The sequence below is a fragment of the Topomyia yanbarensis genome, chromosome 1 (genome assembly GCF_030247195.1).
Source record: "Topomyia yanbarensis strain Yona2022 chromosome 1, ASM3024719v1, whole genome shotgun sequence".
NCBI lineage: Eukaryota > Metazoa > Arthropoda > Insecta > Diptera > Culicidae > Topomyia > Topomyia yanbarensis.
In genome coordinates, this window is record NC_080670.1 from 145,178,309 (window position 1) to 145,194,579 (window position 16,271).

Here is a 16,271-nt window from a genome sequence, read left to right on the forward strand (position 1 = left end):
GTTGCTGTCACAGTGTGAAAACTTATAGGGGAACTGGGGGAAGCCCGACACCCTGGGTAAGCCCGACACCCCACGACTTTTCCCTGATATCAAATTTTAAATCATACAATAATGACAGGATATTATTAGTACGATTATTTTTGGCATTTCGATACATATCGATGCCATATGGGTTCATAAACGTCAACAAAATAAACAAAACAAGCGAAAGCAAAGTTGATGCGCTTTTGGATGTTATTTTTAGTTGATACATTTTAAGGTTTTAATAACACAAAAGCTTTGAAAATGACCAGTTTTTTGTCACACATTCTATTCTACTCTCCATATCGTTATTTGTATGTATTGAAGATAAGTTTGAGTACTTCAATACTGTTAATTGAGCATTCAACAAAAATGGGCGCTGTTGGGGTAAGACCGACAGTTTTTGGGTGGGGTAAGACCGACACGGTGTTTAGATAATTGGGTTCGTTTTTGATTCGATACAAACGACTGGGTATATTTGTTGTGTTCAATTATACTATAATTACGTCATGTTAATAATTGAAATACACGGAAACTATGTTTTTTGCATTTATTTATCAGTATTGTCTCAAGTCGACCAAAAAAATTAAAAATTAATTGAACGTGATTCATAATAATATTACAAAAAGAAACGAAAAGTATAATCTAATATGAGATTTTGAAATGATATTGATGAAAAAATTTCATTGACCGTCGGATTGTTGATCAACAGTGTTCCGAAAAATCACAACACGATCCGAATAGCTTACTACGAAGCGTGCGTCACTTCTAAGTGAATGAGTCCTAGTAACAGCGTATATAATCTGCTTGCAGAACAGCTCTTCCTCGTTAGAATGGCTATACAAGTGGCAATAAAGCTCGAAAGAATTACTTGAGAAAACCCGTACCATAATATAAACCATGCGTTAAACATTATTTATTCATAACACCACGCATTCGAATGCTCTTCCTCTTGCTACGCGATGAAACTACAGAAAGTATGCGTTTGCATCACACATACTCATATACACATAATTGCACTTTTTCACACATACACAATACATTTTTAATGGAAAAATTTGGACAAAAAGAAAGTTCAAAAGGGGGTCGCTCTTGCCCCTTTGGGGTGTCGGTCTTACCCGCAGCGTTTTTAAAATGACCTTTTTCTCCATTTTTTGGCAACCAATAATTTTTAATGAATTCAATTTTTTGAAACGCTGAAAAAATTATATTTTGTTAAGAAACACCTAAACCAGGATTATCCACAGAATATACAATTTTAGGAACTTTGTGGAATTTTAGAAAAAATATTGCGCTTAAGGTGTCGGACTTGCCCCGCGTTCCCCTACGGAAAGAGAGTCGAATATGAGTACCTGAGACCGTGTAGGAAGGTTTTCTGTTTACGGTTACCGAATGCAGCACTGCTCATTGTACAGCCAGCATCACTGCCATGAAAATTAAAACAACAATTTTGATCGAATCATTAAATGCCGTATTTGGTTGCAAAGTATCGATTTTCTTAATCATCTGGTATCTAATCATCCCCCAAAATACAAAACGTCTTTTGGAATGATTGAATATTGTGCATAGCGCCGGCTTATCTAGGCTGCTCGGAGAAAGAAGCTGACATTGAAGGACAGCTTCCATAGATGGCCGAAAAGCTGCGTTGTGCCGGTGATACCTATGTAGCTTATGTTTTATTGGACGGTACTGTACAATTTTTAAGCAAAGTTTTTATTTGACTTTGACACACTTTCCTAGATATCTGACTTAATTTAGGTGCTGAACTCAAGGTAATATTCAAAATAAATGACAATTTTACATATGTTCTCATCTTGTTAAAGTGGGGCAAATTTCGATGAAGGCATTTTGTTTAGAATCATCGACAGGGAAACTGCAGGTCATAACTGCGTAACATGGGTTATAGAATACTTTTCGCCATGTGCCATGGTATGTGAAATTCAGAACAATGTTTTTGCCCTGAAAAGTACGATTTCGAATGGTTAGCCCGAAGGTGAATCGTGATTAAACGATTAAAACAAAAATTTTTATAGGAGGATTAGGGAAAAGCTACGTTGTTTTCAAAAGAATTTTGCGATAATATGCTACGTTAGAAGAATAGAGCTTAAAAATCGCCATAAGTAAAGTGCGTGATTTGTTCATGACTCCTTACAAAAGGTTGTCTACCGTATTAAAAAACTTACGTAAACACTATCTAGCTTAAGAGTTTTTCTTAACATTGTGGGTGCTATTGAAAACGTGTCTTTCAATGGACTTTTTTATATTTATTGCAGGCTTTAACCAAGGTGGTCATTCGCCTGTCAATGGATTTTTGTCACGGATGGCTTGTTGCGGAATCTTGAGCATGGATTTCCTCCAAATGGATTAGTATGTGTTAATCACCGGTATTTCCATTAATACATATTCTGATTTGATGTAGAAGCCTTACGTGTTGTTTCGCAATGTAATTGTGTTGATTTATGCAATATTGTATTAGGGGCATACATTTAGTCGATGCCCCACACACCCTACCGCATTGTTCCAATTTATCATTGATTGTAGCGCCCTAAAAAAGTACGTCACGGTACGAGTAACCCTCCCTATCTCCCTCACCTTCAAATCTCATCAGTAAATTTAACTAATAATAATATTCATGAAAAATGTGGATGTGAAAGACATCACTGAAGCTATACTTACTTACTACTTTTATTCTGAAACTATGAACGAATGAATTAGTAAACTTGGAACTACTACTGCAAAATTTTCCAAAATTTACATCTTCACTTTGCAACTATCTTTACGAATTGTGCCCCACTAGATTTTCATTGGTGCGATTGGAAAAACTCTTTAACGTTTAATTTTGTTGCGGTCGTCCACACGTATTAAGAAATAGGAAGAGAAAACTTCACGAAACGCTACATTAACTCGAGATTGAAAATAAATAAAACTAGGTTATTTTAGTACTCTGGATTCCATTTCTGAATATACGATTTCATAAAAAAGGTTTTGGATTGATTAGGGTGGTGCCAACACACAAATAAGAAATTTCCTACCATCATAGAAAAGGTTATTTTTGGTTTTAGTGTTACAATCTGGTATATTATTCAAAACCAATAAATTTCAGGCAATTTCCTGATCTATGCAAATATCGTTTGTGCTTTATATCCGTTTATAAATATATCGTTTCACCACTTCCATTTTTTGTCTGTTTTACATATATTACATACGTCTTGTAAAACATCTCTTCTTTTTAAAAAAAATTCTATATAATCAAATAAACAAAAGATTATAATAAATAAAACTTATCAGGTCTTATCATTTCTTACCATTATTATTCGATGTCATCCTTAAAAATAAGAACTCGCACCAATCAGAAAAAACGGGTTCTTTCAATAGTGAAAATTTAAAAGTATTTTGTACGCCTTCCGCGGAAAGCTTCTATCTAAACACTCTTCCAAATATTTTTTCTTTCAATCTGCCAACGAACGAAGGGTAACTTTCAAATACGCGTACATTACCTCACAGCCTCGAAATATTGATTACTTTCAAAAACAATTATAGGTCATAGATGTGTGTAATCTTCTGTTATTATTTAATTAGAAAACATTTCTAAACATATTTATAGTACGATTTTTCAACATACTCAACGGTAAAACGCATAATGAATTTGGTGGACGCAGTCGGATATCGTACCCTAGAATGTATTGAAGCAGCTAATTACAGCGCCAGCTTGGTTTATGCAAAATTAATATGACCTTTCAAGCTTGGCACAATACATCACTATGATATTCTGAAGGATTATGAAATTTCCTATAATTTGCAACTAATGGCGTGCTTTTCCGATTTTTCCTTCCTTAGTAAAAGTTATGGTGAATATTCAAGGTTGTATGTTAATACGGTATTCTGTATCATAAAATGCTAACATTTCCAAATTTTCAAGCATTTGTTAATCCAAAGTTCATTTTCGTTGCATATTGAGGTAGCATGCATGAATTTTAATGATATTGGGAATTAACTTGCGATGAATGTGTTCTAAATTCAATTCTGAGTTAGAAGTGTTAAATGAACTCGAAACCTGAAAATACCTCATTTCTCATCAAATCTCAAAGTCCAAAAATTCTTAGAGATATTCAAACACCACATTTTTCCGCAGGTTAATAATTCAACTACTTTGGACCATAAGAAAAATATTTTTGATGATGAAAATTGAATTTCATATGTTTAATTTTAGCCAGCTTTGCATCACTGTGTGCTGGTCAATTGGGACCCCCAGCTGTTTCTCAGCTATGGTAATATTATGAAAAGAGTATGTATCATTTTCATGACTGTCATGTAGCTCTGTTCTATTTCATAAAATTTTGCGGTTCTCAGTTTTCGTGTGCGTGCGCAATATTGTTTCGGAGCGCTTTTTTGAAAAATGTGTAAGCCGAAAAACAAAAACAAAAGCAAAACAAATGGCAATAACAATTAATTAAATCAAGTGCATTATCGTGATTTTGGATTTGCCATAACATCTTTTATTTAATATCTTGTTTTGGGCGAGACTATCAACTGTTTTTATTTAATCGGTGTGTGAATAATAGAATATGGGTTGGTCCAATTCGGATCTTTTACCGTATATACGATCTGCTACACGATCACGAAGAACCGTTTGAGAGGAAAGTGTGCGCAGTCGGTCGAGCTTTTTCGCAAATCGGTTGACAGATTTCGTCGTTATAGCTGATAATCTATTTTTAGAAAAATTGGCTCAGCTTTTACATTTTATTGTATACTAGCTAATACCCATCGCGCGTTGCTGCGACTTTCAACGAAACACAAATTGCTCCGGAGCGCCATCTGACGGGCAGATAGTCCCCAACCAATAGCACACAAACACGCTCCTTAACAAATGCTTACTATGTATAAATTTTTACGGCGATCGGTTAAGCCGTTTGGGAGTCCATAAATCATATACATACAAACATTGACCTTTATATATAGACTAGCTAATACCCATCGCGCGTTGCTGCGACACTCTGCGAAATAGGATGAAAACACAATTTGTTCCAAAGCGCCATCTGGCGGGCAGATAATCTCCAACTAATAGCACACAAACACGCCCCATACCAAATACCTACTGTGTGCAAATTTTTACGGAAAGCGGCTAAGCCGTTTGGGAGTCTATAAATCATATACATACAAACTTTGACTATTATATATATAGACTAGCTAATACCCATCGCGCGTTGCTGCGATTTTCAACGAAATAGGAGGAAAACACAATTTGTTCCAAAGCGCCATCTGGCGGGCATATAATCTCCAACTAATAGTACACAAACACGCCCCATAACAAATACCTACTGTGTATAATTTTTTACGGAAATCGGTTAAGCCGTTTGGGAGTCTATAAATCATATACATACAAACTTTGACTTTTATATATATAGAAGAAGAAGACTAGCTAATACCCATCGCACGTTGCTGCGACTTTCAACGAAATAGGAGGAAAAATCAATTTGATCCGAAGCGCCATCTGGCGGTCAGATTATCCCCAATCAATAGCACATAAACACCCTCCATAACAAATGCCTACTGTGTAAAATTTTTTACGGCCATTGGTTAAGCCGTTTGGGAGTCCATAAATCATATACATACAAACATTGACTTTTATATATAAAGAAAGATAGATAGATAGATTTACTGTAAAGTATTATGTATCATTTCACAATTAGAAATTTAGTGAAAATCAAATAGGAATAACTTAGTCCAAAAAAGGAATCCATTTCTATTGCAAAAAATCGATAAAAAAAATGGGTGATCCGAATCGGAATATAGTTGGGGTAATTCGGACCTTTTGCGCAGAACAGTTGAAAAAAGAAGAAATCCGTATATTAGTTTACTTCAGATCTCTCCTGTTCATTTTTTGTTTGGAGTAGCATCTTTGGGACTGCCAGCAACTAAGGGCCGATTTCTTCACCCTCGCTAGAACGTCTGTGGAAAAAACATGATTTGCGGTGTTACCTGCCATTCAAAAACTACTCAACCGATTTCTTTCAAACTTTGCATACACATTATATGTTAAAAATACCCAACCCCTACGTTGAGTTTTTGAGATAACTATTTTTGCATTGAAAAATTACAGCACATTATTGAAATGATACGTTATAATGTACAAAAGTTTCGCTTCACGCAAAGTCCTAAAAATGCACAAAAAAGTGTTTCTTTTTTCACGCTGAAACAGGGTTGTTAACCCGATGGATTCAACGTTATCGTTTTAACGCGATACCGTTGAATCGATATTTTTTCCGTTAAATTCAATGGCGTTGATTTTTGCGTTGATTTCATCGATCATCGTCAACGTACATCGATGAATGTAACGTTAACGTTATCGGAAATTTTGCGTTGATTTCTCTTTTAATCCTCTGAAAGTCGCGAAAAAGGCTTCGGAACAAATTGTTTTTCTCCTATTTCGTTGAAAGTTGCAGCAACGCGCGATGGGTATTAGCTAGTATTCTATAAAACATGCAATACATACACTCCAAAAAGTTGTTACTACAAGCTCATAAAATAGTCAAGTAAAACAAGAGTTAGAGAAATTTAAAAATTGACGAATTTCGCGCCAACTCGACCAAATGTTGGAGGCACCCCCTCAGATTTGAATGAAACTTTCTGTACATGAGAACTTTGTCACAAAAAGCCACTTTGCATACTTTGATCTAGATTGTCTTTTGAAAAGGGTCAAACTGTTTTTACCATTTTTCTTCAAATGGTTATGTCTAAAAGTGACAAATCCTATAAAAAATGTTGTAGGAGTGATTTTCACAAAATTAGACAAATTTTCGAATAAAAATATTGAAAAAAATTCTTAATCGACTCCTACACTGAAAAAAATCGATTATAAAAATTTAAAGTCGATTAAAAAAACCCCGTCCTTGATTTGGATGAAAGTTTGTTCCCTACGTCAAAAATTCAAGTTGGGCACTTTGAAGAAAAAAAGGCATTTGAAAAAAGTTTTCCTTGTCCAAACTAATTTTTTGCAGTGTATTTTTATCTAAAACTAAACCAATGAAAGTCATAATCAGAACAGAATCCGATTTCCCAATTGCTAGTTGCCTGATACATGCAAAAGGCATCAGTAACGAATTTGGTATAAATTCATAACAAACTTGAATGAAGTCTGGAAGACTGAAATACTGGTAGGCTGGAAGACTTCTCATCTCAAAAATGTCAAATTTTATGAAACGATTGACAAACTTTTCTAAAATTTATGTTTTGTCTGATGGAGCAGCAGTACAATACAAAAATAAGAAAAACTTCGCAAGCTTGTGTAGATTCTAGTCAAGGTATGAATTAAGCGCAGAATGCAATTTTTTGCAACATCTCATGGAAAAGGACCCTGTGGTGCTATTGGTGGCACTCTCAATCGAAAGTCAAAAAGAGCCAGTCTTGCTCGCGACTATGGAAATACCATAACTTCCCGAGAGTTATATAACTGAGCGGTGGAACAAACGGATAAAAATATCACAAAATTAAATTTCTGCTACATATCCACTGAACAGTACAACAAATGAAGTAATAATGGAATATTTGTTTAATAACATGAACTATTTTCAATGGAATTCTTGAATAATAAAAATATATATTTTTATTAATCGAGAATCACATTGAAAAGAGTTCATGTCATTAAACAAATATTCCATTATTACTTCTTAGTATATACTTAGCTGCTAAATTAGACAATATCTTCTCACAAACTGAGTTTTATTGGATTCTGAGAAGATTATGACTTTCATTGGTTTAGTTTTCGATAAAAATACACTGCAAAAAATCAGTTTGGACAAGAAAAGTTTTTTTTTTAAATAACTTTTTTTCCTTCAAAATCACTCCTGCAACATTTTTTTGTAGGATTTGTAATTTTTAGACTATAGCCATTCGAAAAAAAATTGTTAAAAAAGTTTGACCCTTTTCAAAAAACAGTCTAGATCATTTATGGAAAAACTAAATATGTAAAGTGACTTTTCGTGATAAAGTCTTCATGTACAGAAGTTTCATTAAAATCTGAGAGGGTGCTGCCAACTCTGTATACGATTTAGTGCGAAATTCGTCAAATGCTTCAGAAACTAACCTCAGAATTTTTATTTCAAATATAATTAAATTATATCTTTTTCTATAGACACTGCTGAATATAAAATTAAACTTCTTATGAATACACTATATAATATCTCTGACGAAAAAGGACGAAAACAGAAATCAACGCGAAAATTTACAATAACGCTAAAGTTGAATTCAACGCAGTGCGTTGACGATGACGATAAAATCAACGCCAAATTCAGCGCCGATAATGGCGCTGAATTCATCGTTATCGGCGGTAAAGTTGAATTCAACGTTAACAACCCTGCGCTGAAACCCTTACCACCCCCCCCCCCCCCCCTAAAGTTAAGTGCACCATGACTTCATTGTAGGTGGTGTATGAAAGTAAAATACACTGAAAGAATTAAAAGCACGAACAATTCTGCATGGTACGAGAATCAAGATCTATTTCCTCAACCCTTTAGTTCCCACCACCACCTCTAGGCGGTTTCTATAAAAATCTAAATTAAACTACTAAAACACACATTGTTTGAATTTTCGTAGCTTTTCTGTCAGAGGCAATTGAAGCTCAAAGTTGAAAATTCGAGGAAAACATGGAAAAAATCAAATTTGTGTTTAGTGGCAATCTTCATTAAACAAATTTCAAATATTTTTGAGTAGCCTGTTACAAGAATTGCACTGTAGATGTGAATTAGTTTAGTGGAACTAATCGGAAGTTTAGCTTTTATGGTAAAATACTTTGCCCGCCTAAAGCGGTGTTCGGCACCTGAGCGAAAAAATAGTCTTTGCTGATTACTTATCGTACCAAAACTAGCATTATGTGCAATTTTAGCTGAAAATAAGTATGTTTTAAAAACTTTCGGTGAATGCTGCTGGTAGAATATGGATGTCCTTATCATTTAATAATATTTAGGGGAGTCTAAGGCTAGTTGGCGGATTCTTTCCACCTTTGTATTAGACATATGGCGTTGGCTCTAGTTCTGCACTTCAAGTACTGTGTAATATACATTCTCCAATGTGTTTATGTTGCATTACATTCTGCTGTGTACACGTTGTAAGCGATATGGAGTTTTCGAGCGTATTAGAGTGAAGAGCCTATTTTAGTCGTATTAGGGAGGGTGCCTTACCATTTCATTAATTACATCATCAAAGCATCAAAAAATTAGATATTGATAGCATTGGATATAGAATTTCTTCAGTTACATTAGACTTTTGCCAGAATTGAAATATGTAACAAAAATCAAAAATTATGACAAAAAGGATATTTCGATTGTCATGTAAAGAATGCTGCGATTGAAATTTTAAACTCGTTTTCTCGAAATCAATAATTTGTTACTTAATCTGGTTTGACTTAACACCGACCAATTGATGCAATGCGTATGAATTGGCAACAATATCTTTGCTTTCTTCTTATGAGCCAACATAATAACAAAAATCGCTTTGCAATTTGAACCACACACAGAAAAAAAATATTGGTAAAACTAAGAGTGTTCCGCTCTTAGCAAAAAACAACTAACGCCTACTATCAGGTTGAAAGTAAAACTTTTAAATTTATCAAGAATAATAATCAAAATAAAAGTTTTCCTTTTAAGCTCATTAGCTTAAAAGGAAAACTTTGTAGAATAGTATTCAAAATAAAAGTTTTATTTTCAAACTAAGAGTATGCGTTGGTTCTTTTTTGCTAAGAGTGAAAAACTCTTATTTTTACCAACATTTTTTTTCTGTGTGCAATGTTGAACAAAGATGGCTGACGCCACTCCAACCAACGGCTGCACATGATTAGGGCGAATATAGGCTCATTACCCCAGGTGAAGCTTTTAAATTTCAACATACATATTTGTTATTTAGGGCGAGTAAAAATCTATTCCAGGAATGACTAGATTTTTCGATAGCGCGCGAAAGGAACTTTCCGTGGCCGTATATATAATATGCGTAACCACAAACCAAATTTATTTTTTTTTGCTTCTTTACTTCGGAATTTCACCTGAAGAATTTCGAAAATTCGATTTGAATACGAAGTATGTTCCGAAACCATAAAATGCCGGGAAATTCAGGCTGCAATATAGTAACAAGTATGGATTGATTTGCAGTTTTATTGAAAAGATATCTCACGCGATCCATACTTTATCATCAAAAGTGGCCAGGTTCGTAGAGTTGTAATTTGGCGATATTTCCGCGTCACATATTTAAAATTCTGAGATGCAGCCAACAGTCTGCTCTTTTATGCAACGTATTCTCTTTTACACGATCTTCCTAAATTAAAAAGATAAAACATGATCAGTGAAACCATCACCAGCAGGCCCTGGCCTCCCTACCATAAATTAGAAGTCAAGAATTAAACAACCAAAGCACTAAAGAAATACTGCTTACTGTTTAGATACACTGAAGTTTTCTTTTATGCGGGGGATACGTACCGCATAAAAACGCATAACTTTGAAAATCCACATAAAAAACCGCATAACTTTGAAAATCCGCATAAAAAAGTCGCATAAAAAACCGCATAAAAAAGACTTCAGTGTAATTTGCGTTCTGATGGAGTCTAAAATATAAGCAACCATCTGTATTGTTTTATGTTGAGGTAATTAGAAGAAAAATAATTTTTATTTTTTATTCGCTCAGGTGCCCAACACTGAATCTAGGCGGCTTACTTACTTTAAGGCTTTAATGAAAAAAGTTTTTACAAGCCAAAAAAAAATTTGGGCACTAAAGAGATAAAACCTATAATGTATGAAGTCCTATTTATGTGAAACGATTTAACTTCAAGATTACCTATGTAGTTTGTTACACTGCAGTAGGCCCGTGTGAAAAGGGAAGGTTTTTTCAGTTCGTTTATTTGATAGGCATAAATGCGTTAGCTTGGCGGTGCCAAATTCTTTTGGTTTTACATTTTACATTATTAAAACATGGAGGTTATAATGTTCAGATATTTTTTATATTGAAAGGAAGAATTCTACAGCTCTTAGGACTAGAAATACAATTCGATATACAAGAGAGAGGGCAAAAGATTTTTTTTAATAAAAATTTTAAAACAAGGAATTCAGTTTAATATTCAAGAGGTGGAGTAATATATAAGGGAGGTATAGAAACCCTCACACATTGAGTTTTTTTCCAAGGCCCGGAGGGCTGAGTCTTACGTCGACTTGGCTCAACAAATTGGAACAATGTCTTTCATCGAAAAGTGTCGGATTCATACTGTGGTTAGTAGGATAAAGCCAAAAAATCGTTATTTAAAAAAAATATCTAGCTCTATGTATTGCACTGTAGCATTCAATTTCACTACCTGTTTCATATTCCTCTTCCTTATCTATACCATACCGAGAATTATAAGTTCTCAAGACAAATTGCAAATCCCTAAATTATATGGGGAATGTATCGGATTGGACCATTTGGTTCCATGCTGTACGTGACACGTACTCTAATTAATGACAAATAGTTAAAAAAATACGTGAATTTATTATTAACTACTTTCAATGCAAATAATTACCACAACTTTTTCTTTCAGCTCCCCCAGCGATCAGAGAAGCACTAATGTTTAGGTGAATTTTACCAATACAAACCTGCTGAGGAATCAACGGTGTAAGCTAAGATGGATTTGCGGGGAATACTATTGTTTTATCACCGAATAATTTAATTAGGCACCTTTCGAGCTGCAATTAATAGTCCATAAATCATTGAAGAAAATACAATACATACTAGAATTTAAAACACATATGAAGCAACTCTATAAAACAATAGAATATTAGCTGTTCTTTATTACAAATAGAACGAATGAGACAATGCTTAAGTTAAAATATATCAGCTTCAATCACCATTAAGATACGGATGAACAATAAAAACCTCTGAAGAGCCTTGGAATCTCTTTACAGTTTTGGCAGAATTTAATAATAGCTACAGTACAGTCCAGCAGTAAAGTGTATCTTATAGTTAGAAAGAATGAATGGACGTGGAACAGGGAAACAATAACTCGTTTTGATTGATATAACTAATAAAGAAGTTTTGAGCACCTTTTACCGTCATACATTATATGGAGAACATTCAAAATGCATCCCAAAAATTAACTCTGAATAGTATACTTTACCACTTTGAAACGAGTGTTAAAAGTTTTATCCTATAAACAGCTGTGAATCCTGCTTGTTCATTTTGAATACCTTCTAGTTAACTATAATAATGGGTTGCTATTAACACTTACATAAACCATGGTTTGCAGCAAATGAGAATAGCAGGAAATATTTACATCTATACTATTATATTGTATCAAACAACTGAAACACAATTCGAATGTTATACCATTAAATCTAGTCAATAAACAGCCATACTCAAAATGTCTATACGAAATATTCATTTAACATTACTACAGTCTCCATTTTTATCAATAATCAGTGTATTCTGAGCGTTATCACAGTACACGATGTATTTTGTACAACAACTTTACTAAAACTGAAAACTTGATGGACAATTTTATTGTTTATAAAATGACAAAAGAACTGCAAACAGATCTAAAATCACGCGAGGAAACTATTAAAATTACATCGAAATTTTGTTTCGCCCTGGACCTAGTGGTTAAGAAATCGATTTCCACTAACTTCTTTGCTATAAACAAAATCATAGGGTTTAGCTGAACAGTACATTCAGTAGAATGTGAATGATTACAAAGTCCCATGCTTGAAAAAATATAATTTCAGTTTCCATCGGTTTTTGGGTGCCAATAATGTTCTATGATATAAAGAAAAGTTGCGGTCCAAACTTAGTCGATATTCTAACTCTTGAAAATGCTGGTTAATACCTGCAACAATGCTATATTTCTCCTTAGTGGAAAAAAAATTTGGTAACCAATTTTGCAACTTCACCAAACTAGTTCATTCGTTCATCTTCAATGCGATATTTGTTGTATTATTCATCTATGCCTCGAATAACGCCACCCCGCTCGCCACACGCGGGTACCGAATCACCGAAAATAAAGAATACAAACAAACAAAAATACATACCTGATACACTGAAGTTTTTTATGCGGGAGATACGTACCGCATAAAAAACCGCATAACTTTGAAAATCCGCATAAAAAACCGCATATCTTTGAAAATCCTCATAAAAAACGCATAATTTTGAAAATCCGTATAAAAAAACACGTAAGGTGTGAAATATTTTTCAATATTAAGAGCCGTAGTACTCAAGGAACAGCAAATATTTGAAGTAAGAAAGTTTAGAAAAGCGTGGAGTAGGGTCATATGAGCAAGCTTGGAGTTTTCCGGCTACTTGACTCTTTGTCTTCTGTAACGCAGGAGTCAGGATCTTTTGACATTAAATGCGAATCACCTAAGTCTGCGGTATGTCCGGACAAGCGTAAAGTCAAGTGACTTCCTGGCACCTAACTGACCGGCATCGAAATAACGATTTCGAGAGAAATTTCAACGTCGGGAGATTTCTCCGTCTGAGTAGACTAGGCCCACCACCGGGGACTAGTTCGAGTAGATCGGGTAGCACTGGCAAATGGTTGTTATGGCGCCTGTCAACTGAAAGTCACCCTCCACCCAGAATCGCAGGACCGACCTTGGAATCTGCCCGGGAAGTATCGGTTTCGGAAGATCTTTCACTGCCGGGGAACTCTTCGTCGGAGTAGGAAAGATCCATCGTCGAGGACTATTCCGAGTAGTCCGTAGCGAATCGCCGGCTTGAATCGTCGGGGGACCAGTGAACCGGACGCAATCCTCTACCCAGAATCGCTGGACTGACCTCGGCATTCTGCCGGACTGTATCGAAGGAAGAATAACGTGTCCGTCACCAGTTGCGGGATACATTTTTTCGTCGGGGAACTCTCCGCCGAGGTAGGCTAGCTCCACCGTCGGGGACTACGCCGAGTAGCACCGACCGCGACAAACCACCAGTATAGGGTCGTCGGGACACCAGTGAACCGGAAGCCACCCTCCAATCGGAATCACTGGATCGACCACGACATCCAACCGGTCAACGTAGAGAGGAGGGCATGTAGAATATCATGCCGAGCAGGACTGATATGGCGGTTATGAGTCCAGCGAAATCTAGCACGACCAGCTAGACCTGGAATCAAGTGAATTGCATTAGCACGCCTCCCTCCGAAGTAGTCATTTCAAATGGAATCCGGAGGATCAGGCAAATGTCGGATTTTTTGGTGGAGTTTAGAGGAGTAGGGTGCAGAGTTATCTTCTCTGTTCAGAGTCCCTCACTCTGGCACACGATGCACAGTGGGCAAAAAGCGACCCCCAGAGGCACTTAATTAGTCGCCGCGGGATTCCTATCATAATTTATATATGAAAAGTTGCGGAATTTGATAAGAAATCAAACGCACCTAGTTTGGTCCACTGCACGCATCTGTGGCCAGAGCTAGGGGGATTTGAGTACCCGGAGAACTCCCGGTATTAGGCAAAAAGTGATTTCCAGAGGCACTCAATCAGTCGCCGCCGGATTCCTATTATAATATATATGTGAAAAGTTGCGGAATTTGATAAGAAATCAAACGCAACTGGTTTGGTCCACTGCACGCATCTGTGGCCACAGTTACGAGTGTTTGAGTACCCGGAGTATTCCGGTATTAGACAAAAAGTGATTCCCAGAGGCACTCAATTAGTCGCCGCGGGATTCCTATAATAATTTATATATGAAAAGTTGCGGAATTTGATAAGAAATCAAACGCACCTAGTTTGGTCCACTGCACGCATCTGTGGCCAGAGCTAGGGGGATTTGAGTACCCGGAGAACTCCCGGTATTAGGCAAAAAGTGATTTCCAGAGGCACTCAATCAGTCGCCGCCGGATTCCTATTATAATTTATATGTGAAAAGTTGCGGAATTTGATAAGAAATCAAACGCACCTAGTTTGGTCCACTGCACGCATCTGTGGCCAGAGCTAGGGGGATTTGAGTACCCGGAGAACTCCCGGTATTAGGCAAAAAGTGATTTCCAGAGGCACTCAATCAGTCGCCGCCGGATTCCTATTATAATATATATGTGAAAAGTTGCGGAATTTGATAAGAAATCAAACGCAACTGGTTTGGTCCACTGCACGCATCTGTGGCCACAGTTACGAGTGTTTGAGTACCCGGAGTATTCCGGTATTAGACAAAAAGTGATTCCCAGAGGCACTCAATTAGTCGCCGCGGGATTCCTATAATAATTTATATATGAAAAGTTGCGGAATTTGATAAGAAATCAAACGCACCTAGTTTGGTCCACTGCACGCATCTGTGGCCAGAGCTAGGGGGATTTGAGTACCCGGAGAACTCCCGGTATTAGGCAAAAAGTGATTTCCAGAGGCACTCAATCAGTCGCCGCCGGATTCCTATTATAATTTATATGTGAAAAGTTGCGGAATTTGATAAGAAATCAAACGCAACTAGTTTGGTCCACTGCACGCATCTGTGGCCAGAGTCACGGGGGTTTCAGTACCCGGAGTATTCCGATATTAGACAAAAATGATTCCCAGAGGCACTTAACTGATCGCCGCAGGTTTCCTATCATAATTTATATATGAAAAGTTGCGGAATTTGATAAGAAATCAAACGCAACAGGTTTGGTCCACTGCGCTTGTCTGTGGCCACAGTTACGAGTGTTTGAGTACCCGGAGTATTCCGGTATTAGACAAAAAGTGATTCCCAGAGGCACTCAATTAGTCGCCGCGGGATTCCTATTATAATTTATATATGAAAAGTTGCGGAATTTGATAAGAAATCAAACGCAACTGGTTTGGTCCACTGCATGCATCTGTGGCCAGAGTCACGGTGGTTTGAGTACCCGGAGTATTCCGGTATTAGACAAAAAGTGATTCCCAGAGGCACTCAATTAGTCGCCGCAGGTTTCCTATCGTAATTTATATATGAAAAGTTGCGGAATTTGATAAGAAATCAAACGCACCTAGTTTGGTCCACTGCACGCATCTGTGGCCAGAGCTAGGGGGGTTTGAGTACCCGGAGAACTCCCGGTATTAGGCAAAAAGTGATTTCCAGAGGCACTAAATTAGTTGCCGCGGGATTTCTATAATAATTTATATATGAAAAGTTGCGGAATTTGATAAGAAATCAAATGCAACTGGTTTGGTCCACTGCACGCATCTGTGGCCAGAGTCACGGGGGTTTGAGTACCCGGAGTATTCTGGTATTAGACAAAAAGTGATTCCCAGAGGCACTTAACTGATCGCCGCAGGTTTCCTATCGTAATTTATATATGAAAAGTT

At 36.4% G+C, this 16,271-nt stretch overlaps 1 protein-coding gene across 2 annotated transcripts in view; it reads left to right on the forward strand.

The window, feature by feature from the left end:
* Positions 1-12,392, forward strand: part of LOC131676345 (uncharacterized) — a 62,440-nt gene extending 50,048 nt beyond the window's left edge. The window contains exons 10-11 of one of the 2 annotated variants that reach the window (XM_058955438.1): positions 2,295-2,388; positions 11,573-12,392. In XM_058955438.1, coding sequence (XP_058811421.1) covers positions 2,295-2,363 — 69 coding nt within the window. In that variant the 3' untranslated portion in view covers positions 2,364-2,388; positions 11,573-12,392. The remainder of the gene's footprint in view (positions 1-2,294; positions 2,389-11,572) is intronic. The other variant, XM_058955440.1, reaches the window with a different exon arrangement.
* The last annotated feature ends 3,879 nt before the right edge of the window (positions 12,393-16,271 follow it).